This window comes from Scatophagus argus, chromosome 24 (assembly GCF_020382885.2).
Source record: "Scatophagus argus isolate fScaArg1 chromosome 24, fScaArg1.pri, whole genome shotgun sequence".
Lineage (NCBI taxonomy): Eukaryota > Metazoa > Chordata > Actinopteri > Scatophagidae > Scatophagus > Scatophagus argus.
Window position 1 is genome coordinate 10,039,257 of NC_058516.1, and position 25,037 is coordinate 10,064,293.

The 25,037-nt window shown below is 41.0% G+C and overlaps 3 protein-coding genes and 4 long non-coding RNA genes across 11 annotated transcripts in view; 1 reads left to right on the forward strand and 6 right to left on the reverse strand.

The window, feature by feature from the left end:
* Positions 1–503: 503 nt before the first annotated feature.
* atp5pf (ATP synthase peripheral stalk subunit F6) lies at positions 504–1,937 on the reverse strand. The gene is made up of 4 exons (XM_046382282.1): positions 1,809–1,937; positions 1,169–1,338; positions 920–1,044; positions 504–609 (listed from the first exon to the last, which is right to left on the reverse strand). Exons 2-4 carry the CDS (start codon positions 1,336–1,338, stop codon positions 581–583), a joined length of 324 nt encoding a protein of 107 aa, XP_046238238.1. The 5' UTR covers positions 1,809–1,937; the 3' UTR covers positions 504–580.
* LOC124055431 lies at positions 1,235–8,006 on the forward strand. Of its 3 annotated transcripts, XR_006842637.1 has the most exons (6): positions 1,235–1,366; positions 2,475–2,603; positions 3,107–5,222; positions 6,083–6,206; positions 6,254–6,835; positions 6,952–8,006. It is a non-coding gene; the product is annotated as an uncharacterized LOC124055431 (long non-coding RNA). The 3 variants fall into 3 exon arrangements; XR_006842636.1 differs by having other exon boundaries at positions 2,475–5,222; XR_006842638.1 differs by having other exon boundaries at positions 2,475–5,222; positions 6,254–6,645.
* Positions 3,632–5,543, reverse strand: LOC124055429 (nucleoplasmin-like protein ANO39). Its single transcript, XM_046382281.1, has 2 exons — positions 4,643–5,543; positions 3,632–4,073 (listed from the first exon to the last, which is right to left on the reverse strand). The coding sequence occupies exon 1, from the start codon at positions 5,371–5,373 to the stop codon at positions 4,810–4,812; it is 564 nt and encodes a 187-aa protein (XP_046238237.1). The 5' UTR covers positions 5,374–5,543; the 3' UTR covers positions 3,632–4,073; positions 4,643–4,809.
* Positions 8,007–15,616: 7,610 nt separating the features above from the next.
* Positions 15,617–16,385, reverse strand: LOC124055501. Its single transcript, XR_006842670.1, has 2 exons — positions 16,152–16,385; positions 15,617–15,824 (listed from the first exon to the last, which is right to left on the reverse strand). It is a non-coding gene; the product is annotated as an uncharacterized LOC124055501 (long non-coding RNA).
* Positions 16,386–16,390: 5 nt separating this feature from the next.
* On the reverse strand, positions 16,391–17,568 carry LOC124055494. 2 transcript variants are annotated; one of them, XR_006842647.1, is made up of 3 exons: positions 17,404–17,568; positions 17,255–17,337; positions 16,391–16,470 (listed from the first exon to the last, which is right to left on the reverse strand). It is a non-coding gene; the product is annotated as an uncharacterized LOC124055494 (long non-coding RNA). The 2 variants fall into 2 exon arrangements; XR_006842648.1 differs by having other exon boundaries at positions 16,448–16,466.
* A 915-nt stretch (positions 17,569–18,483) lies between these two features.
* Positions 18,484–20,052, reverse strand: LOC124055512. The gene is made up of 3 exons (XR_006842685.1): positions 19,833–20,052; positions 19,396–19,448; positions 18,484–18,976 (listed from the first exon to the last, which is right to left on the reverse strand). It is a non-coding gene; the product is annotated as an uncharacterized LOC124055512 (long non-coding RNA).
* A 136-nt stretch (positions 20,053–20,188) lies between these two features.
* Positions 20,189–25,037, reverse strand: part of appa (amyloid beta (A4) precursor protein a) — a 32,190-nt gene continuing 27,341 nt past the window's right edge. For both annotated transcript variants that reach the window (XM_046382336.1, XM_046382335.1), the window contains 3 exons: positions 24,875–24,966; positions 23,236–23,382; positions 20,189–22,707 (listed from right to left, as the gene is read on the reverse strand). In XM_046382336.1, coding sequence (XP_046238292.1) covers positions 22,606–22,707; positions 23,236–23,382; positions 24,875–24,966 — 341 coding nt within the window. In that variant the 3' untranslated portion in view covers positions 20,189–22,605. The remainder of the gene's footprint in view (positions 22,708–23,235; positions 23,383–24,874; positions 24,967–25,037) is intronic.

The following is a 25,037-nucleotide window of genomic DNA, read 5'->3' on the forward strand; positions in this document are numbered from 1 at the left end:
GTAGGACTTTTACTTGTATTTCTACACTGCTAGATTTACTGCCTTTTTTAGTGCCTTAATACTGAAACTTACTGCATCATTTTCATCTGCACATCAGCAGAGTACATGCTGAAAGCCCTTCTGTATTCCCACAGAGGGAAATACTGAAGCACAGTGGCTCAGCGAGCAAGGATATACATTAATCTTTCAAATGCATTTCCTGCTGACAGGCATGCAGCATCTGAGACAGTCTGACAGGCAGAATTAGCTTGAAGCAACGATCCCCAAGTCACAGTTCAATATTTAAGAGCGATCGGAGGAAATGAAATGCTTTAACCTGCGGGTCTCAAAGTTTTAAAGATTCAAAAGACCTAAAGACCTCGTCATAATGCAGCACACTCGAGATGAATTCAGAGCAAAAGCCAATGTCCACCTTGGTCAGCCAACATCTGACGCAATGTAATTTATCAAATGAATTTCAAGTATCTGCATGTGCAGCAGCAGCTGAAGTGAACACGAGCTCATCATGGTTCAACCCATTATCTTTTTATTAAATACAACACATTGGTGACAGGTAGGAGATATACAACATGGACAGCGTTCACTTGGCTCCCTCATCAAACTTGGGCTCTGGAAAAATAAACAAAACAAAGAGAAAACTGTTAGCAAAAGCAGATGATGAGGCTCATTCCCTGAAGTTAGACATACCGCAGCTGTAAGCAAAGGTCAAATTTAAAACTTTGGCTTATTAGATAAGAGTGACACATCACAACATAAGACCAGATTAACAAAACTCCAATGCTATGTCGAAAATGGAGAATAAACCATGTCTAATTCGTCGCTTTGATTTCACCAAGCCAGCTAAAAGCAACACATTTTTAATCTGATAGGACAATATGAAACAATCAGGACAAAAAACCATCATAAGCCCAAAACTAACCTGAAAATTTGAAGTCGGGGAACTTGGTGAGGTCTCCTCCTCCGTATAGCCTCTGCAGTTTGGCGACCTCCTCAGACACATTCTTCTGGTACGAGGGCCCTGCGTCCACGATGCCACCTGAAGTCCTGGGAGAGCCAAGGCAGCCAAAATAATCACACCGATCAACACCTCGTCTTTAAAAGCAATATCCGGATAAAGTAGGGGCGTTTCATGCGAGTGCAGCACAGGAGTTGTGTGTTGTCTACTCACTTGCTCTTGTTGGCGTAGTCGCGGATCTTATCCAGGAACAGTTTCTGGACGGGGTCGAGGTCCTTGGCCCGGTTGAAAAGGACAGCGGAGATGCCGATGTTCCTGCGGAGGGTCAGGCTCACCGCGGAGCGCAGCACGGAGGACAACTGGAACAGCCGGTGAAGTGCCATCTGAAGGAGAGAAGGCTTTGTTGCTAAGGTAATAAGCTGTAATTCCGACGCCATGTAATTACACCTGGGCCAAATGAACGTTAGCCGAGCTAGTTTCCAATGGAACATAAGCTAAATTAGCGCAAGAGCGGCATGTGAATGACATTAAGTTACCTAAGTATACAAGTGTGACATTATAAGCAATTTAATTGTCGACTCACATTAATGGATTCGCGGCAGAGCTATACAAGTTTATAGTTTACTCCGAGCAAATTAAGCAAATGTTTACAATAGCTATTTCCTAACATGCTAAGCTAACTGTAGCTGACGCGACACAGCGTTGTAACTGTGCCTTCTGTCGTTTAATGCCACAACAGATCATACTTTCACTCACGAAAGAATGAAAAAATGCGTCCATTGTTACGCACGCGAATAACAAATAGGACATAGTTACATTTGTGATAAGGTTTCTTGTAAAACTCAGTACTCACCTTGGGTTTGACACTTTACGCTCAGGATCGTAATGTGGAGGACCGCGGTGGATTGTGGGAGCGGGGTGGAGAAAAGGAGGTGTTCGCGAACATCAAAATTGTATCTCCTTTGCGCAGCGCAGCGCAAATTTAAGTTGAAATCGTATTAAACCAAATTATCCCAAGATTTAGTGGTAGCATATGAGAGTAATGACTTTTCATGATATATAATAGGTTGTTTTGGTTTTTTTTTTTTGCTTTTATCTTTATTACTTTCCACCACTGTGTACATATCGGTTGATTTATAAGAATGATTTTCAGATGAACAGATGCTGCAATACTGCTTTTAATGTGCAGTAACTGTGATTTTCACATCTTTGTCAAGTATGTAGCTATCACACTCACCAACTGTAAGCCCAACAGTTGTGAACAGAGGTATTCTAAATACTATTGCTATGCTTTGTGTAGTTATGGGTTACTGGATAGCAGCAATTACTGTTCAGCATGATTTAAAAAGTGTTTGAGGGTTCTGCAAATACTTTTGTATTGAATATATTGGCCAGAAAAGAGCTAATGTTGTACAACTGATGAACAATAGAGTGAGAACACTTGATAGAAAAGTAAGCTGAATGTGAAATAGACCTGCAAGAGAAGTGTACAGAGGTATAATTTTGATTGTAAATACAGGTCAAGTTTTTGAGTTGAATTCAGAATCCCATGAAGATCCAGCGATCTCAAGAGATGGCGAGCCTCCCAGCTTGATCTCCGAGTCACTGAATCCTGTCCACTGAAGTGCCGTTGTCCTACCTGCCTGTGGTAGGATTGAACCAGTCACCCAACTGGTTGCTGTATACTTGACACTGATTTGACTTATTTGACGCTGACTAAACACTTACCACCAGAATCTGAAAGAACTGAACCTTGCAAACTAAAAGAAAACCAGCTGAACAACATATTAAAGGACAAAAGGGCCCAATTTATGTATTTGTGTTAAGGTAATTTTGTATTGGTTGTTCATTCAGTTACAATACAACAGTTAAACTGTATCATATCAGTGTGTGTTTGGTCATTGCACTTTGACTTTGCTCTTAGACGGACCTAGAATCTGCGAGGTGAACATACCCAGTAGTGGGTTACAGTAGCTTACTGTTGTAGCTAATAGAGATCCATGGTGGTGAGCTCTTGGTGCTCAAACTACAAAAGAAAACAACCTGTCAAGTGCCTAGTTCCAACTTTCAAGCTATGATTGCATAATTACTGTTCAGGGGACGGGTTCTGCAAACATACATGACTTATGTCTTTTCCTCCCCTTCAAACAGGAAGGTCTTAGGTCAAAATATTCTTCACACACGAAGAACTGGAGCCTGTAAGTGAACAAAGCTGTGAAGGTAAGTAGACACTGATCCGACACAGCTACCCCGTACACCTTCTGTTTACTGGAATATAGCCGGAATTTCTATCACACGACTCTTGAAGTCGACCAGGTTGGTACGTTGAGTCGAAATGCTCTTTTAAAGTCTTTGTTCCACACGCATGATTGCATAGTTGGACTGGTGCCACGAAACCCATATGTAAGACGTGTGAAGGATACAATCAGGTGAAGTGGAGAACCTTTAAACACGTTCACTTGTTTACACGCTGGAGCAGTTTTTTTTTTCATTTTATTTGTTTATATTTTGTGCATGTCTTTTTTTTTTAGCTCACTGGAGTCAAATAAAATATTCAGGTTTCATCCCTGCAAGCTAAAGACACTCCAGATGGAATTTTTCTGAATGTTCTCTCTCTCTCTCTCTCTCTCTCTGAGGAAGCAAGTGGCTGTAACCCAGGGATATTTGTACATACAGTATATTGGTGCTTTTATTTTCACAGAACTGAGAAAGGAAGGAAGGCTGCGTATGAAAGGAAGTGCTGGAGCGTTGCGTACACGTGCGGCGTAATTTCGACCGAGTCTTAGGTGCAGCATCTTTAAAATGTGGTCGTAAACACGGTGGTTACGGCTGATCTGAGGAGTCCGGTATAAATCCTAGCAGCTGTAATTAAAACCGAATGAGACAGGAATATGGAGATGAGGACATGCAGGGAAACTGGCTGAAATTGGTTATACTGTACTTGACAAACTGCAATTTATGAAAATGTGCCGTGGTGAGCGTGTAAGATAAATGATGAAAATTACAACAGGAAGGAATCCCTTTTTTACTTACTTGACATTCAAAATGGATTGAATGATTTCTTGCAGGAGACATATTGCTTGTGTGAATGTTGAGTATTTCAGTAGTCGTTGCAGTCCTGTTGATGCGAGGCGAGATGGGAGATGAAACAGATGACACAGTTAAAATGGTTGATCTTTTCAAGTTCTTCTACTGATTATCAAACTGTTCTCAGAGCTGGCAGCATATTTTGCAGTTTGAATTCGCTTCAGTAAAGTGCTTGATATTCTTTTTTTGTTGTTTTCCTTGTTTTTACACTTGCTATCCCCCAAAGCAAATATTACTGCTAATGTGAGGCATTGAGGCTCCAGTTGGGCAGATTAAAACAAACAAAAAAAAAGTTTAAAACTTACAAACGTGGATTATCTTCTCTAGGAACAGGAAAAATGTCTTGGCTTTTATGAAATACAGAAATACAGGTGCTGAACCTGCCCAAAGGCGTGAACACCTAATAGCCCACCCAACAGTGTTAAATATGTGCCCTGTGCCAAAAAAGGTAAATTTATCTAATCTGACCTGGCAGTCGGCTGCTTGTTGTAATTTCATGCATATTTTAGTCAATGGAGTACAGTTACTGTTACAGTGCAGTACAGTTACCCCCCCCCCCCCCCCATGGACTCTCAATGAGAACAAGGAAAAACTACTTACAGCCTACTCAAAGAGGGATCCCCTCCGGGACAGTCAGCTGGTGGTGGTGCCAGAAGTGGGCCGATGGTGCGATGGTGGGTGAGGGGATGTCATGTGGTCGAGGTAGAGGAGGTATCTGTCGCAGTGAGTGGTGGTGTTACAGTCTGGATTTGCCCCTCTTTCTCATCTCACCACTTGAGTTTTTTACTGCTCCTCTCCTCATCCTCATCACTTTCTCTCTTTCTTTTTCTTTCAGGAAGTGGGTCCTGCTCTCTTTCCTCTGACGTTCCCTCATCCTTAGCCTCATCGCCGGCCTTACTGCTTCTCTCCTCATCCTTGTCTTCTTCCTCTGACACTCCCTCATCTTCATCACTGTCCTCACTGTCCCAGTCGTTGTCTGAGTCGCTGTCTGCAAATTCATCCCACCATCTGAATCTTCGACTGCTTCTCTCCTCTTCCTCATCATCTTCTTCACGAGGTCGCCGCCTGGATCCACTGGGCTGCGGTTGTTCTTGTGGAGCAGCGTGTGGAGCAAGGTGAGCCTCGTCGGCAGCCACGTTGTTGTCCTGCTGGAAGACCGGTCCAGGATCTTCAGATGGCGGTATGAAGTTCCAAGGCACTTCCCAGTCTCCTCGTGCATGTCTTTCTCTGTTTTCTCGTTCGTTGAAAAACATAAAAATTACGTTCAGAGCTTCTCTGTCGAAGGGCCTATCTTCAAAGCCCATCCACAGTCCATCTCCTTCTCCGTTCATCGTTACAGTGCAAGGAGCAGTTGCAAACTTGCAATAATTTGAACAAAGACAAAGCGGTCTCTCTGAAAAATGTCTTTTCTTAGGACAACGTGCCGTCACTGGTGTGAGTTTGAGCTAGTGTTACTCCTAAGAGTGAAATGAATTCTCTGTGTCAGTGCTCTTTATGGGCTCCAGAATTCTGAGAGTTTCAAAGCATAACGTCGTCATAACGATGCTTGTGTACCTCTGCTAATACTGGGCCATTCTTCTGCACAGTTTTATTGATAAAATAAACAAATATCACAATTACCTTTTGGGAAAATTCTTTTTTTTTCCCTGTTAGCAGTTTTACATAAACACATAAACACATACACATGCAGTTAATGTGGAGAGACAGAGGCGCTGCCCCAGAGGTGAACTGGCACCTCTCCAGTTGAAGTGGTTAGTCAGAGGTAACGGATAAACGATTGAAAAATGCCCTCTGAAACATGCTAACTTGATCAAACTGATCTATAATATATACAGAAATACAGTTTGATTCAGTGTTCAGTTTGGTGGGTATTTAATATTTAGAGCCGAGTTAGTCAAATGATTCCATAAAGTATACCAACCGCTAACTCAAATAAACAACAAGCAGACTTGAGGAAGGTCAAATACCTTGAGAAAGCATTAAAACTTGCTTATTTGCACTAACCTTGGTCAGTTTCCTTGTCCTTTCTGCCTTTCTTAGCCTCCTGAGGCGCTCCCGAAGACTCCCGCTGATGTGACTTCAAGGACTCTGTGCAGGTCTTCCTCAAAGCTGAGCCACTCCTTCGTGTCAGACATCTTTGGCCACTTTATCCTCTCCTTCACAGGTTCAGGCTGTCAGACATCTTTGGCCACTTTATCCTCTCCTTCACAGGTTCAGGCTGTGGCATCTGTGGAAATGCTCCCTTGGGATGTAGGTGACAAAGGTGCTGAGAAATCCCCAGGGCTATGGGGTGCATCCTGGTTGGGGATTTCCTGCGTCTCACCGGGTTCTAGACCTGTGTCTGCAACAGGGGCATTTTACCTCTGGTGCTTTTCCAGTTGTGGTGGTTTGGATGAGCCTTCTCCGTGTCCTGGTTCCTGTCCTGGCCATAACCTCTCGGGAGACTCTGGGGGTGTTGCTTGTGTGGTACTTTAGTAGCTTGCTTGGTGTCCTCTTGCGAGTGCTGTGTATGGGGTTGCTGGCCCCACACACCCACACCAGTCTTTCCTGGAGGTCAGCTGTTTTTCCAGCGTCACCCTTGTTTCTCGGTCGTCATCAGTTTGGTGATTTTCATACATCAGAGACATCATTTTAAAACAATGAAAATAAATCGAAAATCAAGAAATCGTCATTAAAAACTTACTAAATTGCAGAATGAAGATAAAAGATAAAAAAAATGGATGTTTTTTATTAATTGTAGTGTCTCTGCAAAACAGCTGGAATCATGCATAAACATCATAGATTACATAAGAGGTAAGTAAACTGAGGTTATATTCAGCACAGTCTTCGCAGTGTAAAACCAGTTGGTCTCGATTAATGTTCAGAGATAATGATATAAACAAGTCACAACATATTTTTTTCTGTTGCAGTGTGTTCCAGCTCCCAGGAAGCGTTTTGTTGGAAGGAACTCCGGATACACAATTCATTAACTTCATGTTTGGTTTATCCCAAGGACTTCCCCTCTGAAAACTAGAAGTACAACATGTTTATTGAAGCGCTATCTGTCGTGTGTAAGTTGTTTCCTGTCTCTCCTCTCATTGTCTTAACATACACATCATGCCAGTGAAGTTGCCATTGGAGACCAGAGCTTTTTTTTTATTATTATTTGTTCAGTTGAACACAGAGGCTTTTTCTCTGCAAAGTGCCAGGAACCTGAAAGATTTAATCAAAGTACAGGAAGTCTCTGCTTTTATTTTTATTTATTTATTGATACACGTTTCAACGAATATAAATTAAAAAATAAAAGTTGTTCCATGTGCAGGACAATAGCCAGCATGCTGGTTTCTTGTCTTCCATCTGTCAGCCCCCATTTAGGTCGGAAAAAAAAACCAAGAAAAACTGATGTGCAAAGAGGTTGTTGTTGACAGACTTCTGAATGTATCAAACATTAACAACTTGCAATTATATTTTCTGTCCAGAGGTAAGTTCATATGGTGCTTAAGTATGTTATTGTGATAGTATGTTGTGTATGTCAGGTTATTCTGTGTGTTTATGAACTTACATTAATGTTATTGTATGTATGTTGTGTTGTATGTCGGTAAGTGTGTTATTAAATGTGTCTATGTTATAGTATGTTCTTCGTGTCATGTTATTGCGTGTTTAGGTACTCGCATACACACATACTCACACAGATACATCCATACATATTATTGTATGTGTATGTTACAGTATGTTTTACATGAACGCTTCCATGTGTGTGGAGGCACATGGACATCATGAGCTTTGAAGCACCATGTTAACCAGGCACGGAGCTGACAGGAAAAACGTGCTGCTGTGGTCTCTTTTTCATTATGGAGATGTGCAAACAAGGTTCTGTGTGTAGTGTTGTCAGGCTAACATGTAGGATGTTCAGAGTGTGGTCTTCAAAGCAAGTCATTGTGTCTGGAGTCTGAGAAAAGGTGGCTGAGTGTGTGGTTAAGCAGAAGTGAAAACCAAGAATATTAGAATATAGAGTATTAGAAATTAGAGAATATGATTGTGTACAATATAAGAGAGTATAATATACAAGGATTATATAAAAAATATATAATTGTATTATATAAGTATTGCTGATAATACTTATATAATATAATAATATACTTAAATGCAGGACTTTTACTGAGGAATCTGCATACTGACTCATATGTTTGTGTTGAAATGAATGGACTCCAGTGATGCCAAACTGAAAGTGGAATGAACAGCAATGTTCATTTCTTGAGCCGCGGCACATTCTGGACGGGGGTCCATCTGTGCCCCAGAGACAGAGACAGGTGTGTCAGCAGAGAGAAGTCTGGTCTAACACCAAAAGTGCAAATTTAAGAGAGCACCAACTACGTCTCCGTAGCCGTGGCGTAACGGGTTAGAACGCGAGCGTAAGTTAGTGATAGTCGATGAAGCAGCGCCTGGTTCGATTCCTTGTTGTCGAAGTCTTATTTGTATTTTTATTAGTTCTACAAAGAAGAGGACACTCACTGATCGCACCACCACCACCACCATCTGCACATGGAGAGTAAAAGAAGTTACTATCTAAAGTTAAGATGACAAAACGTTGTTGTTTCATAACACGCAGTAAATGAACCAGCCGCAGGAGTCGAACCTTTGACCACTGCAGAGGACAGACAGCCTCATCACACGGAGCGAACGCCCTACCGACCGGGCTACAGGTGCACTCACCTCGCGATGCGTTCGACGTGTCCAGCGGAGGTGAGGAAACCGTGATAGATAGATAGATAGATGGATGGATGGATGGATAGATAGATAGATAGATAGATAGATAGATAGATAGATACTTTATTGATCCCGAGGGAAATTCAAATTCAAATTCGAGGTGGAAAAAGGGGAAAAATAAAATATTTAGGATTTATTGATTTGTGTTTCTGTAGAGACACCAAATTTCAAGAAAGCACCAAACCCGCCTCCCGGCAACCTGGGCGTGGTGGCGTAGAGGGTTAAGAACGCGGCAACCATCGAATGAGTGTATGGGTGCCGGGTTCGAAACTCATTACGTTATCACGCCCGGGGATCCCTACACCCGGTTTGACGTGGTGTGGGGTCGTTTGGGGGGGCACCCCTCCCCCCTCTCGGCTTCCCTCTGCGCCTCCCCGACGTGTCTGCACGGGGATCATTTACTCCCCACTATTAACAGCTGGGGTCTCATGAATAGAACTGTAAACCGTTGGCCTTTTCAAAAAGTAGATACAGGATCAAACACGTCTTCTGCTCAAGGTATGCAACGAACTAGTTCTATCGCACCGATTCGTGTTTGTGGCAAGTTTAGTTTGATGCTAACAGGAAGATCGTCACGATGAGCCGCTCCTCCTTTATATGAGAAGGAAGGTCTCGCGCGAGTCGGCGGCAAGGTGTGCAGGTGCACACTCAATCAAGAAGCACCTGTGTCGGTGGAGCGTTGCGCTGTTTTGTGGGTGAAGTGTGTGGCGGAGCGTTGCGTTGTTTTGTGGGTGAAATGTGTGAGTATTAAATGTTCGACCGAAGTCAAGAAGCTGGAGTGTTTGTGTGTTACTTGAGTCGGCGACGCTAAGCGTCAAAAACAGGGGTCGGTCGGTCGGTGGAGTGCAAAGAAGTGACCGAACGCCAAGGTGGTGGAGCGTTGCGTTGTTTTATCTGCCGTATGGAAGATTTTGGACGCCTGTAACACGACGAAGAGTATCAACGGTGAGTATTAAATGTTCGACCGAAGTCAAGAAGCTGGAGTGTTTGTGTGTTACTTGAGTCGGCGATGCTAAGCTAAGCGTTGCTACGGCGAGCTTGGAGCACACGGTTAGCATGTCCAGGTTTAGCTTGAGCTTTGAGCTTGAAATTGCATACTGATAAAAGTTGTACTGAAATATAATGTCTTCGTGAATCGTTGCTTTATAAGAGGCAAGCGCCCGTGAGTTGTGTTGTCAGTGCTAAACCTTAAGTGCAAACTGTTTCGGTAGGATGTAGCATCTTGGACAGCGTTAACCTTACAGGCGAAATTGTTGGGCGGGATGTAGCATTGTAGCATCTTGGACAGCCTTAACCTTACAGGTGAAATTGTTGGGCGTGCCAAATTACTGTTTTGTTTTTTGGTGATAGTGAGTTGTTGTATGTATGATCTTAGACAACGTGGGTACACGGACATTGAGATGGTAGTAGAAGTGGAAGTATGTGGGTCAACCATAAACTGGACAGGTCACATAGCACCGATAGCTTGTACATGATGGGCCAAAGTCACCTCCTCTTTCTGAGGAGAATGAGGGCCTTTGGAGTGTGCAGGCCCCTCCTTAGGAGTTTTTATGACTCTGTGGTAGCCTCTGCTACTCACTACGCTGTGGTCTGTTGGGGACCGGGACAGGAAGAGACTCAATAAACTGTTCAGGAGTGTCAGCTCTGTCCTGGGCTGCCCATTGGACTGTGTGGAGGAGGTGGGTGAGAGCAGGATGTTAGCCAAGCTGACATCCATCATGGACAACACCTCTGACCCTCTTCATCGGACAGTGGAGGCTCTGAGCAGCTCCTTCAGCGGCAAACTGCTACACCCTCAGTGTAGGAAGGAGCTACCGCAGGTCCTTCATTCCCACTGCTGTTAGACTATATAATTCAGTGGTCTGGTCCTCTTTTCCTCCCTTATGTGGACTTGTATATAGCTGTATGTTGTCCTGTGTTTACTGTACTTTGTAAATTGTTAATTTATTTTACCTGTATATTTTTGTAACTGTTTTTGCACACTTTTTGCACTCTTTTTCTGTTCTTGTGAGCTGACTTCAACTGAAAACTTTGAACAATGCCAGGTTTTGGAGAGTTTAATTGTTCATTTCTAAGAAATGTTTTCTACTGCATTTGTCAGGATGTGGTGACCCAGCTGAGCGAGCTGCTGAACGTCACACAGGCGTCGCTGTCCGAACTGATGTCCGAGGAGCCTCCCGAGCGGAAACAGCGGCACCAGATCGCCTGCATCGGCAGTCCGCCCAACGCCTGCCAACTGCAGACTGGTGAGGCTTTGTCGGTCCACAATGACCTCAAGCTGTCCTTCCTCATGTCATTTGATGGCACTGCGCCCCAGCTCAAAAGTAACTGTTACCGAGATTAGAAACGTGAAGTCCTGGAAATAAAGTGTGTGTGTGTATATAGTAACATGAAATGAACGAGGCAGTAAATGTTGAGGCTCTGTAGATGTGTATGTTTGAGTTAATTAGTTTGTTTACCCCATCCCCACTCCCCCGCGCACACACATCACCCTCCCTCTCGCTTCCCTGAGAAGCACTCACAGAACATTGCACAATGCAGCCATCTTGCACAGAAACTTTGCACGACTCTTTCTACTGTTTCTCATTTGCACCTTGTTCCACTTCATGTTTTTTTACATGTGTGAAATGACAATAAAGCCCCTTGAATCCTTGAATGTTAATGTTGTTGTTTCCACTCAGGTTCCTGCTGCAGAAGTTCAACTACCAGCTCATGGGATGTCACAGAGAAGAAAGGGTATGTCATGTGTCCAAACCATTTGAATATATGTGTTGAAGTAAGTTTCTTTAGATGGCCCTTGTGTGTGGTGGTGTTTTTTTTAAAAAAAAATCTTTTTTCTTTTCTCTTTTCATCAGTGAGTCAAGTGTCCCGGTTCAGCGGGCGTGGCAGAGAGGGTGCCAAGAACATCCCCGCGAACCTGTTTCCTCCACCCCGACATTCGAAAAGACAAGGCCTTTGGGAAGTACGAGCCCAAACCCTCTGAGAGTAAGTTGCTAAAGAAAGCAGTACTTTGTCCTTAAAATGTGTTGTTTATGAAGAGCACTGTTAGCTCTTTGGGAATGTTTTGTTTCTGATTTTTGACACAACAGTGTAATTGACTTCCAGCTCCAGAGTCAATGGGGGAATGCCGAGGGGACGGGCTACATGAAGAAGGAGCTGATTTCTGTCTCCGAAGGGTAGGTATCATTCACAGCCAACATACTTGCGATTGTTAGTGTTTTAGATGAAATGGAGTTAATGTGGATGTTCTCAGAAGTGTCACAACAATGATGAAATGATTTATTTCTTTCTTTCAGGTGAGTGCAGAATTTAAGGAGCAAAAGTGAGGACAGCAGAACTTCATCCATGTCTTGAGATTGTACTTTGTGTTGGACCCATTGTTCATTTGAAATAATATGCTGCCTTGAAACTGTGAGGTTGGACAGTTGCAGTCGGAGGAACCTCGGACACATCCACTGTACATATGTCTGTCTGGAATGTGTATTTAAAGTAAGTACTTAGCAATTATTTTTTTTTTCCCCAAAGTAAAGTAAGGACTTAGTGAAATATTTTTAGAATTTAAAGTAAGTACTTAGCGAAAAATTTAGGGTAAGTACTTAGTGAAAAAATTAGTAAGTACTTGGTGAAAAAATTTTAAAATTTAGAGTAAGTACTTAGTGAAAAATTTAGAGTAAATACTTAGTGAAAAATTTAGAGTAAATACTTAGTGAAAAATTTAGAGTAAATACTTGGTGAAATATTTAAAGTACTTGTTGAAAAATTTAGAGTAAATACTTGGTGAAATATTTAAAGTACTTGTTGAAAAATTTAGAGTAAATACTTGGTGAAATATTTAAAGTACTTGTTGAAAAATTTAGAGTAAGTACTTGTTGAAAAATTTAGAGTAAATACTTGGTGAAATATTTAAAGTACTTGTTGAAAAATTTAGAGTAAATACTTGGTGAAATATTTAAAGTACTTGTTGAAAAATTTAGAGTAAATACTTGGTGAAATATTTAAAGTACTTGTTGAAAAATTTAGAGTAAGTACTTGTTGAAAAATTTAGAGTAAATACTTGGTGAAATATTTAAAGTACTTGTTGAAAAATTTAGAGTAAATACTTGGTGAAATATTTAAAGTACTTGTTGAAAAATTTAGAGTAAATACTTGGTGAAATATTTAAAGTACTTGTTGAAAAATTTAGAGTAAATACTTGGTGAAATATTTAAAGTACTTGGTGAAAAATTTAGAGTAAGTACTTGTTGAAAAATTTAGAGTAAATACTTGGTGAAATATTTAAAGTACTTGTTGAAAAATTTAGAGTAAGTACTTGTTGAAAAATTTAGAGTAAATACTTGGTGAAATATTTAAAGTACTTGTTGAAAAATTTAGAGTAAATACTTGGTGAAATATTTAAAGTACTTGTTGAAAAATTTAGAGTAAATACTTGGTGAAATATTTAAAGTACTTGGTGAAAAATTTAGAGTAAGTACTTGTTGAAAAATTTAGAGTAAATACTTGGTGAAATATTTAAAGTACTTGTTGAAAAATTTAGAGTAAATACTTGGTGAAATATTTAAAGTACTTGTTGAAAAATTTAGAGTAAATACTTGGTGAAATATTTAAAGTACTTGTTGAAAAATTTAGAGTAAGTACTTGTTGAAAAATTTAGAGTAAATACTTGGTGAAATATTTAAAGTACTTGGTGAAAAATTTAGAGTAAGTACTTGTTGAAAAATTTAGAGTAAATACTTGGTGAAATATTTAGAGTAAATATTTAAAGTACTTGTTGAAAAATTTAGAGGAAATATTTAAAGTACTTGTTGAAAAATTTAGAGTAAATACTTGTTGAAATATTTAAAGTACTTGGTGAAAAATTTAGAGTAAGTGGTTGTTGAAAAATTTAGAGTAAATACTTGGTGAAATATTTAGAGTACTTGTTGAAAAATTTAGAGTAAATACTTGGTGAAATATTTAAAGTACTTGTTGAAAAATTTAGAGTAAGTACTTGTTGAAAAATTTAGAGTAAATACTTGGTGAAATATTTAAAGTACTTGTTGAAAAATTTAGAGTAAATACTTGGTGAAATATTTAAAGTACTTGGTGAAAAATTTAGAGTAAGTACTTGTTGAAAAATTTAGAGTAAATACTTGGTGAAATATTTAAAGTACTTGTTGAAAAATTTAGAGTAAGTACTTGTTGAAAAATTTAGAGTAAATACTTGGTGAAATATTTAAAGTACTTGTTGAAAAATTTAGAGTAAATACTTGGTGAAATATTTAAAGTACTTGTTGAAAAATTTAGAGTAAGTACTTGTTGAAAAATTTAGAGTAAATACTTGGTGAAATATTTAAAGTACTTGTTGAAAAATTTAGAGTAAATACTTGGTGAAATATTTAAAGTACTTGTTGAAAAATTTAGAGTAAGTACTTGTTGAAAAATTTAGAGTAAATACTTGGTGAAATATTTAAAGTACTTGTTGAAAAATTTAGAGTAAATACTTGGTGAAATATTTAAAGTACTTGTTGAAAAATTTAGAGTAAGTACTTGTTGAAAAATTTAGAGTAAATACTTGGTGAAATATTTAAAGTACTTGTTGAAAAATTTAGAGTAAATACTTGGTGAAATATTTAAAGTACTTGTTGAAAAATTTAGAGGAAATATTTAAAGTACTTGTTGAAAAATTTAGAGTAAATACTTGGTGAAATATTTAAAGTACTTGTTGAAAAATTTAGAGTAAATACTTGGTGAAATATTTAAAGTACTTGTTGAAAAATTTAGAGGAAATATTTAAAGTACTTGTTGAAAAATTTAGAGTAAATACTTGGTGAAATATTTAAAGTACTTGTTGAAAAATTTAGAGTAAGTACTTGTTGAAAAATTTAGAGTAAATACTTGGTGAAATATTTAAAGTACTTGTTGAAAAATTTAGAGGAAATATTTAAAGTACTTGTTGAAAAATTTAGAGTAAATACTTGGTGAAATATTTAAAGTACTTGTTGAAAAATTTAGAGTAAGTACTTGTTGAAAAATTTAGAGTAAATACTTGGTGAAATATTTAAAGTACTTGTTGAAAAATTTAGAGTAAATACTTGGTGAAATATTTAAAGTACTTGTTGAAAAATTTAGAGTAAGTACTTGTTGAAAAATTTAGAGTAAATACTTGGTGAAATATTTAAAGTACTTGTTGAAAAATTTAGAGTAAGTACTTGTTGAAAAATTTAGAGTAAATACTTGGTGAAATATTTAAAGTACTTGTTGAAAAATTTAGAGTAAGTACTTGTTGAAAAATTTAGAGTAAATACTTGGTGAAATATTTAAAGTACTTGTTGAAAAATTTAGAGTAAATACTTGGTGAAATATTTAAAGTACTTGTTGAAAAATTTAGAGTAAATACTTGGTGAAATATTTAAAGTACTTGGTGAAAAATTTAGAGTAAATACTTGGTGAAATATTTAAAGTACTTGTTGAAAAATTTAGAGTAAATACTTGGTGAAATATTTAAAGTACTTGTTGAAAAATTTAGAGTAAGTACTTGTTGAAAAATTTAGAGTAAATACTTGGTGAAATATTTAAAGTACTTGTTGAAAAATTTAGAGTAAATACTTGGTGAAATATTTAAAGTACTTGGTGAAAATATTTAGTTTTTTTACAGATTATTGTACTTCAACCAGTTTTGGAAGACTGACCTTTCAATAAAGCACTGTTGAAACAATGTTGTCAGTCTTTGTGTCTCAGCTCTTGCTTAAGGACTAACAGGAGCATACAGCAATGCATTTGTGGCCAAGGAGGGAAAGCTGTAGTTAGTTAACTTTGAGCTGTACCTTTGTTACAATGAGGTCACACACATTTAGCTTATATTCATTTATTACAAATGTCTTACAATACAGAGGGACAAAATAAACTGAGACTGGAAACAGACAAAGGCAGGGCAAGGACACAACTCTGGGCAAAAAAAAAAACAAAACACTACAAACCAAAGCACCACATGCCACACCAAGTTATGGCGAGTGAGACGGGAAACACCACCAGGAGCAACTGCCTCTCAGCTCCTGCCCTGGAAAAGGAATAAACCACATTAGTATACCACAACACTCAGGCTGATGAAACAGAAAACCTATTCTAAAACCAAAAACATACAGAAACAGCTAAGCTAAGCAGCCATAAACAGGTAGCACTCTGCCTGCCACATTCATACATAAATACTTTGCAAATACTACACCAACATACTCACTCTGCCATAGCAGCACCTTCACTTACCACACCGCTGCAGAGGTGGAACAGCACTCTACCTGCTACACATTCACATGCTGACATACAAAAACACATCAATATAAATACATGCACTCATACACTGCTGATACTTGCACACCAATATACTTACTCCGCCATAGCGGAACCAGACCAAGACGCCGCCGACGAGAGCCCGGCCCTATAAACAGGTGGCACCGCTGCACAGGTGGAACCAGCGACAGTGGAGGTGGAGCAGCAGTCTACCTGCTACACATTCACATGATGACATACAAAAACACAAACATACATAAATAAATAAATGCATGAACTAATATACTGCCGATACTTGTACACTAATACTTACTCCGCCATAGCGGCACCTCGACTTACCGCGCAGACAAACAGGTGACACCGCTGCACAACCAGGCTCAGCTGGGACCAATGACAGTGGAGGTGGAGCAGCAGTCTACCTGCGACACATTCACATGATGACGTACGAAAATAAATAACACTTACATAGACTACTATATATGTTTTTTTGGTTTTTTTTTTTTTAGGAACAGGTAACATACATGACAGCTGTGGTAAGTAAAAATGTGTCAGAAATTAAACATCAGACATTTAAAAAAGAAAAAAAAAAGATAAAATAAAACAAAAGGGGAAGACAAGATAAAAACAAAACGAGCAGATGAAAAACACTATAGGGGCGCCGGTCCATACTGCAGCCACCTGTGCGTACTGGAGTCGCTATGTCACCTGGTAGGCGAATCAAAAAGGGAGCCCAGTTTGTCAAAGTAGCCCTCGTTCCTCTTTAACACTGAACTCACACGCTCCATTAGATCATTACATTTATATTACTGATACTTAGACTAATATACTTATATGTACTTACATAGATAAAGACACTTAAATTTACAGATACCAGTATACTTCTACTACTGATACTGATTTAGGCTCCATGTCCCAACATGTGATGTTTGGCCAATTTCTACATCGCTTTCATCACACCCCGGTGTGGGCCTTCTGTGTGGACTCTGCATGTTCACCCTGTGCCTGCGTGGGTTTCCTCCTCGAAACATGCACGCTACTCTGCATGGCCCCTTCGTGTGAGTGAGCGTGTGCGTTTTCGTGTGTCGGCACTGCGACTGACCGGCAACCGGTTCACGGTGCACCCGCCTCTCGCCGTAACGCTTTTACTATTGTTAACTACGCTGAAAACAATAATGAGGCGCACGCTACAGCACACATACAAACCTTGTTAGCGGACACACACCCTCACACAACAGGAGGCAGGAGCGGACAAAGGGACAGGACTCCTGGCAGCCACCGGCGTTTACCTGCAGGAACAATAGCGTCAGACACCTGAGAGCATCGACCGTAGCGTAAAGAAAGAAGACACTTACCTCAGCCAACAAACGGAGCCGCACACGAGCAGTCGCCCTGCAACACAAGAACAACAACGACGCCTTAAGAGCAGTAACAAAACACAAAGCAGCACGCGGACATACCTGACGGGCCAAACGACCTCCGACCCGGAAGAGATGACAGGGCGCAAAGAAAGAAGCAGGGGAAGGACTGTCGCTTTTATACTGGCCCGCCTCATTAACACACACCTGTGACTCGTTACAAGCAGCCAATCACATGGAGGATACGCACCTGTGCAGCGACAATACGTAATTGTACAATACGTAGTTTGATTCCGCCCCCTCATAACGTCACCGGGCAGGAGCTTATCGTGTTGAGGTATGCAGCGATACCTCAACATGGACCGCCGAATCTCCTGCTTATATTTATTGTTTACGTTAGTGAAAAGAAAACTTTGAAGGGAACAGCAGCTCCATCAGCTGCTCGTCTCGCTGAGCTGCTGCTGTGCGTGCGACACACTGGAATCCTTTTAATGCTTTGTCACCTTTAGTTCATGTCAACATTTGGACCTTCGCTTGGTTCCTCACAGCTCCAATTAAAAGTCATCAAAAAACAAAAACATGATTATTTTTGCAACAAAGAGCAACCTTATCTTTAATTAAATAATTGCTTTGTGTTTCTTTATGCTTTTTTTAAACCTGAACACTCGCAGTATTCTTACAGGGTCTGTCCTCTGTCAGCCAGTATGATTTGACATCAGTACAATCAAGTGTATTCATACTGCTGTTACACCTTTTATGCTATTCCAGAAGTCGACCGCTAGAGGGAGTGCCGGCATCTATTTTACTTTTACTTCTTTCTGTTTTTTCGCTCACACACACACAGACTGTTGTGAATAAGACCTGTTTGCTTGCTGGATGTTGGAGGAACATGTAAGAGACAGGACACACAGACAGGACGGACAGGGTTATGACGACATTATTATTGACCTTTTAGCCTGTCTGTTATCGAATCTCCATGCAGTCCTTCTACCGTCTCTGTGTCCTCTCGCTTTCCCTCATGAGTTTGGGATCTTGGACTGACATTTCTTCTCACGTCGACCACAAACCCGGACAAATGCAAATTAAAATCCGGTTGCGACTGCAATTAAAGAGGACACGACTGACTGACGTGACATGAAGAAGCAGGAAATGCAACGTGTTGTTCTCCTCCACAACTGCTTTTTCTGTTTTATTTCCCATCGCTTGACAGCTTTTATTCACAGCCAATAAAGCTTTCATTTGTCTACAGACAGTTTGCTATACTTTGCAAAATCCACTGACAGTCGCAATGTTGTGGCTCATTCGCAGGCCTGCTAATTCTCGTCCAGTGTAGATATTTCATTTTATATTTCATTTCACACACACACAAATACACACTCGGCAAACAAATGTGGAAACCGAAACGTTTTCCTGTGCATTTCCGGTGTCTACTCGCAGTCCTCTGCCGGTGATTCGCAAGCTGTGACTCCGAGTCGCTTCAGGCGGGTCGTCGCTCTGCTCCCCATCAGGTGGAGCTCAGACCTGTAGGTCGCCTCCATCTGAAGCGCCCTCTTGTGGCTGTGACGGGCAACTGCACTGTTAATGATATCGACAAGTATACACACATACAAGCATATACAACTTCTCCTCTTAAAACTACAAGTACAACATGTTTCTAGAAGCGCCATTTATTGCATTTAACGTCCTTCCTTAGTTGCTACTACTTGTAAACCAGAGATTAACTGCGGTAATAACGGCGATAAGAGGCCAAACAACGAATCAAACACAAGAACGAATGATGCACATCAGCACAGATGAGGCGCCCACAAGGTTCACTTATTTTAATTTGGTTTTAATGTAGTAAACAAAAGAAGCGAGCTTATTGTGCGTGTAAAGCCACGCAAAACAATACTGTCTTCTTTTCCTCCATTCACATGCACCGACGCAGAGTTAAAGTGTGGGAAGCTCCTACTTTTATTTTTATTTATTTATTGACCGAACTTTACTTACCGAGCACGCTGGTTTCTTGTCTTCCATCTGTCAGCCCCCATTTAGGTCGTTTTCTTTCCCAAAAAAAGAAACTTTTGTCAGGTATGTGTCACACTCACCAGAGGATGAACTTCAGCAGAGAAAGTGGGAAAAGCGAGCGGAAAGACTCTTCAAATCACGTCTCATCTGCCCTGCAGCTGACAAAAGTGAGCCAATTAATACGTGAACAAAGTTCATTTCAACACATCTTTGTTTGTTAGGGTCAGTGAAGAATGTATGACTAAATGCCCCATGAACAGCCCCGTATGGCATGCATGTGTGCTCTAAAAACCTCATAATCACCAGAGGCAATTTCATTTCTCTCCTCTGGGATTAACCTCAATGTAGCATGCTTTCACGACAGAGAGATCACTTCTGAACGAGTATACAAGAAAAGTAAGTATAATACTTGTACTTACTAATACTTGTACATCCGGGCAGTTTGCACACGAGGGGTGATGCGACAAAAATCAGGAACAGCTGCCTCCGGATTGGAAAGCAGGTCTGCTGCTGAAACAAAGACTTCACAAGAGATGCAATTTAAGTTGGAATATAACTGAGTAACATCAACAAAGTCGGATTTTCTTTCTGTCCAATCCCTTTTCATGTCAATGGGAACCATTAATGTCTCTCTACCAGTATGATCAGTACAATCAAGTGCATTCATACTGGTGTTACACCTTTCATGCGCTTTATATTGAGCTATTCAAGAATTCCACCGCTAGAGGGAGTGCCGGCATCATCATCAAAAAACAAAAAAGACAAACACAGCATCTGTATGTACATTCAAAACTTTATTATGGAATACAGTGTAGAAAGCATTTTCCCAGTAAATGCAAATGGCCTGCACAATATTACAGCGGAAAACAAAACCAATATATAATCCACAGAAAAAGACTGAAAGAAAATCCCGCTTCCTCTTCTACTCTACTGCCCTCTGCTGGGCTTCTCATGAGCACCCTCTGAAAACCAAGGACCCACCCCACTGCAGCCTTCATATGTACACTTCACTCACCATAATATTGGGTCAGACGGTGGCTGATGATGATGAGCTGACTGTACGAAGATGAATTTGCCTCAGAATAATGTTTTAATCCCTGCCTTCATATCCCCAGGCAGGCTCTCGTCTCTCTCTTCTCCCTCTCATCATCTACAGGGAGGCTACGGCGCCCTGCCTCTGAGAAGTCAAGGGTGCGTCCATGGCAGAGAGGTGAGTGGCATGCCTGAGGGGAAGCGAAGGCGAAGGAGGCGGGGAGGGGGTGAACATCCATTATATATACAGACTGCCTGCCTGGCTGGTTATCCATCTGGAACTGCAAGTCATTTCCTCTCTACCTCGCCCTCCTTCCTCCTCCTTTCAGCATTCCACCTGTTCTATCAGCAGACAGCGAGATGATTACAAAACCAAAAGAAACGGACAGCGTTGGCTTACAACTGGACGAAAAACACCAGACTGAAAATGACAAAACGCGTTACAGGCAGAGATAATCCTAACCCATCCCTTATTCCGATTCCTCACACCCACAACATGCCCTTTTCCAAGAAAACGCACGAGTTGAACAAAAAAGAACGGGGGGGGGGGGGGAAGAAAGGGAGTGATTTCTGAGAGTCCCTACGCATAAGAATTTTTAACTCAATATATTTAAATGAGAATAATATACAAACTGAGATGAAGCCAGCCCCCTCCCCTCCTGTAGCGCCAGGAACATAGCATGGTTGATTAAAAAATAATAATAATAATGATAAAAAAAAAAAAAAAATACAAGAAACACACTTAAATTCCAAAATCACAGATCTCTTTTAAATGTGTATTTTACATGATACCAAAGCAGAGCCCGTTCATCTTGATTCATATATACTTTTTACTCATTTTTTTGAAGTCACGTGATCACGAGAAGATACTAAATGTACAATCTTGCTAGAATGACAATCTATACGTGAGAAAGGAGAGAGAGAGAGAGAGAGAGAGAGAGAGAGAGAGAGAGAGCAGCGATAAGATCTCGGATGTTTTTTTTCTTGTTTTTTTTTTCTTCCCAAATCCTGTTGTCATGCACTACATAGGAACAGCTAAGACTTCAGCATTACTTCAGTAACATTACACGCAATTTAAAAAAAGGACTTTACATCGGTTGACTTTTTTTTGTTGTTTTTTTTTTTTTTGTTTTCCTCCGTTTTCATTCTTTTTTGAAAAACAAAACTGGAAACCAAAGAGAAAACTCCAAAATAAAAACTCAAAGCTCATTCAGAATACACAATTACTACCGTCGTCATCAACGTATTCATTATCGTCAGCATCTCCAGATATCCTCGGAGCCTCGTGCGACTTAGCACAGCCCAGCTGTCGGAAAGAATGCGCAAAGAAAAGAGGATGGAGGGAGAGATGGAAGAGGAAGTGGGGAGGGAGGGGAGGCTCACTTATACTCCAGTGTAGACTGTAGAGTGAGTGCAGTAGTGGTGCAGTTGGTGGGGAAACACTGGGCTTCATTTAGAAAAACCATGTTGCTTTCATTATATATTTCATGATATAATCATTAGAAAGAATATGATGGAAACGAATGAATATGAACACATCCCATCCGTGATTCTGATGCATCTGCGTGCAACCAGTTTTTGTAAAAGAGGCCCAGGTCGGCGTGCGCTCAACGTCATACTGATCAGTGGTCAGATTTGTCTACACCTTAAACCATCTCAAACCATTAAAAAAAAAACAAAAAACAAAAAACCCTCCCACTATACACTGGTCCTGAATCAGTATGGAGAGAGCTCGACTTCATACCCTCCCCAAATGGGGCGGGTTTGTTGTCGATGCGCTGGGCGGGGCCTTTTTTTCCGTACATCAGCAGGCCCAGACGGAGCTACATTTAAACAACGCGCCATTCTTTAATTTAAAGGCGTCCCGCTCCAATAAAGTGAACAAACTCGGTGCAAACTGGCTTGGCCACAGTGTCCGCCCAGGCAGGGGAAAAAAAAAAAAACAAAAAGGAAAGAAAACCCTGGCTACAGTCGCTCGCTCAGTACGCTCGTGACTGACTATTTCAGTCACGCATATGATCTAAGCCACACTGCCTTTTGGAGATGTGGGACTAGTCAGGTAGGGAGGGGTAGGGTGAAGGGGGGGAGGGGATGATGCGTGGGAGGAGATGTTCATGTGTGTGTGTGTGTGTGTGTGTGTGTGGACGCGTGACATTCCGCTCAGTTCTGCATCTGCTCAAAGAACTTGTAGGTTGGGTTCTCGTAACCGTTCTGCTGCATCTTAGACAGGTGGCGCTCCTCGGGGGTGACCGCGGCGTCCACCTGGAGGGGAGTCGGGGGAGGAGGGGGTGTGTCACACATACACATTCAAATGTAAGGACGATTCACATTATAAGACCTTTTTAATGTCTCCTGGAAGTGATTTGTTTTTGGAGTAATTGACAAAAATAAAGAAAAAAACCCCCCACAAAATACGCTGCTGCAGCTGCCGTATTTTTTTTTTCTTTTTTAATTAAAACAGCTAATGAAAGCACTGAAAAGATAAGTGAAGGTAATTAGCAAAAGGAATGCAGGAAATTAATTGTTAACGGGCTTTAATCCAACTATAATTAGTGAGCAGATATGATTTAAAAAATATTTTGCATAGTAGTATCCACATATACTGTATACGCATCTGATATCTGATACGTGACATACTGAAAAACAGACGGCACTCACACATGCATGTACACAGCATCACCCACACACACACACACACACACACACACACACACACACAGGCTGCCGTATAGAACAGCTTGTACAAAAACACACACGCGCACACAAACACACAGGTCAGCTGTTTCTCACCTCGATGACTCCGTGGTGGATGGAGGTGTACTGCTTCTTCCTCAGCATCACCAAGGTGATGACGATCACGGTTGCTATGACGACGCCTCCGACCATCAGGCCGATGATGGCGCCCTTGTTGGAGCCCACGTCCTCTGCGAAGAAGACCTGCGGGAGGTGGAGGACAGATGGTGGTCAGGTGATACGTCAGTCACATGGGCACAACCAATCACGACCAGCGTGGTGATTTTAATACAATGAGATTAGAAATTATTGTCGGCTTGTGATGCTGCTGAGTAGGAGCACAGTTTCAGTTAATTAGAAACACTTAACATGTCGCTTCTCCTTTCTAGAGAAGCCTGTTGCTGAGGAGGAAGAGAAAACTGGCGACCTTAAGACCCGCTACTTCATTCCAGCGTTCATCTACCGAAACTGTTTTACAAGTGCACGCTCTGCGTTATTTTTCCTCCTTTTTTTTTGTTTTTGTAAAAAAACCCAACATCGTTTCAAATTATGGCTTGAAAATAACAGCCACGCTGCCAAGGAACAAAGACGCCACACGTATAAGCACATGGGCATTACAGCGAGCGCAGGCTTCGACTTGTTTTTGAGGCATAATTTCCTGGTGGAGACTTTGCTCCTGTGGCTATCAGGTGATTTACAGAAAGCTACCGATGATGCGGCGTGACTCAGCTTCCAACACAATGCCGAGACAAATGATTAAAAGAATTCACCAAAAGCAAAATGAAGGCTTCGGCCTCTCTCTTGCAGATAACGCCGCTCTGTGGAACTCAATTTTCCCGCTGAGTAAAAATAAATAGAAGCAAGTGGCTTGTGGAGGGAGGAAGACAATTCGTGATATCTACCGCCGCTGTGGGGATAATGAGACAGAAACCTAGTCAGCTGGCACACACTTCAAAACACCACTAACCTGTAGATGATTTAACAGAAACACATCTTGACATCTCAGCGCTGCTAACCCTGCAGAGAGCTTACTCGGGCTGGCTCCAGAATAATCCCGAAAAAAGCTGATTGGGGTTATGAAGAATATCAAATTAAGGAGTAAGGGAGTGACGCTCTCCACTGCTCATTGTGAGCGCAAGAAATGCGATATGTAATAAAATGCAGGGATTAAGAGATTAATGCCTTTAGGTGAGAGGAATAAGGTACGTGGATTTGGATTTGACTGAGGACGGATGGTTTTTGTGCTGGTATTACAATACTGGATGAGATTAACGGACGCATGCAGAACTGGGTCAGAGCCGCTCGCTGTTTAGTACAATAACCTGTGGCCGAACAGGGAAACGCTTACCGATATGGACGGCATGAAACCGTGATCAGAGGACGGCGGATTTTAGGGGACGAGCAGACAAGTGTGACGCAGACATTATCCTGGTAGTCTCCATGGACACCTGTCTCCATGGTGACAACCTTGGAAGTTTACCAGGAGGACAGAGTGGAGGCATGGACCTGGCTGTGTGTGTGTGTGGAGAAGAGGAGGACAAAGTGCAAGCTTGTGTCTGTCAGTAGAAGCATCCTCGTGTGTGTGTGCCTGTGTTATATAAATATATATATAAAAAAAATCAGTGAATTTGAAATGAGTCTGCCAGGCACAGCTTGTGTCAGAGTGAGACTGAGCTTCCTGCGCATGTTTGCTTACCAGTTTCTGGTGGTGAACTTCATATTCAGTGCTCTGCCTGTCCTCCGTCTCGATCCGGATCGCAGGAATAGGTTCCATCTTCATTCCAGTCACTGGCAGGGGAAAGAAAAAGTACCATGTATTATGGATGGTGACACTCTCTCTTCCTCACACTGCTCACTTG

Bases quoted from the DNA above. Each gene is read 5' to 3' on its own strand.
- atp5pf (XM_046382282.1), bottom strand. From the start codon at position 1,338: ATGGCACTTCACCGGCTGTTCCAGTTGTCCTCCGTGCTGCGCTCCGCG. The intron at 1,045-1,168 runs GTGAGTAGACAA...TGGCTCTCCCAG, and splicing joins GACTACGCCAACAAGAGCAA to GACTTCAGGTGGCATCGTGG. The intron at 610-919 runs GTTAGTTTTGGG...TTATTTTTCCAG, and splicing joins CCCCGACTTCAAATTTTCAG to AGCCCAAGTTTGATGAGGGA.
- LOC124055429 (XM_046382281.1), bottom strand. From the start codon at position 5,373: ATGAACGGAGAAGGAGATGGACTGTGGATGGGCTTTGAAGATAGGCCC.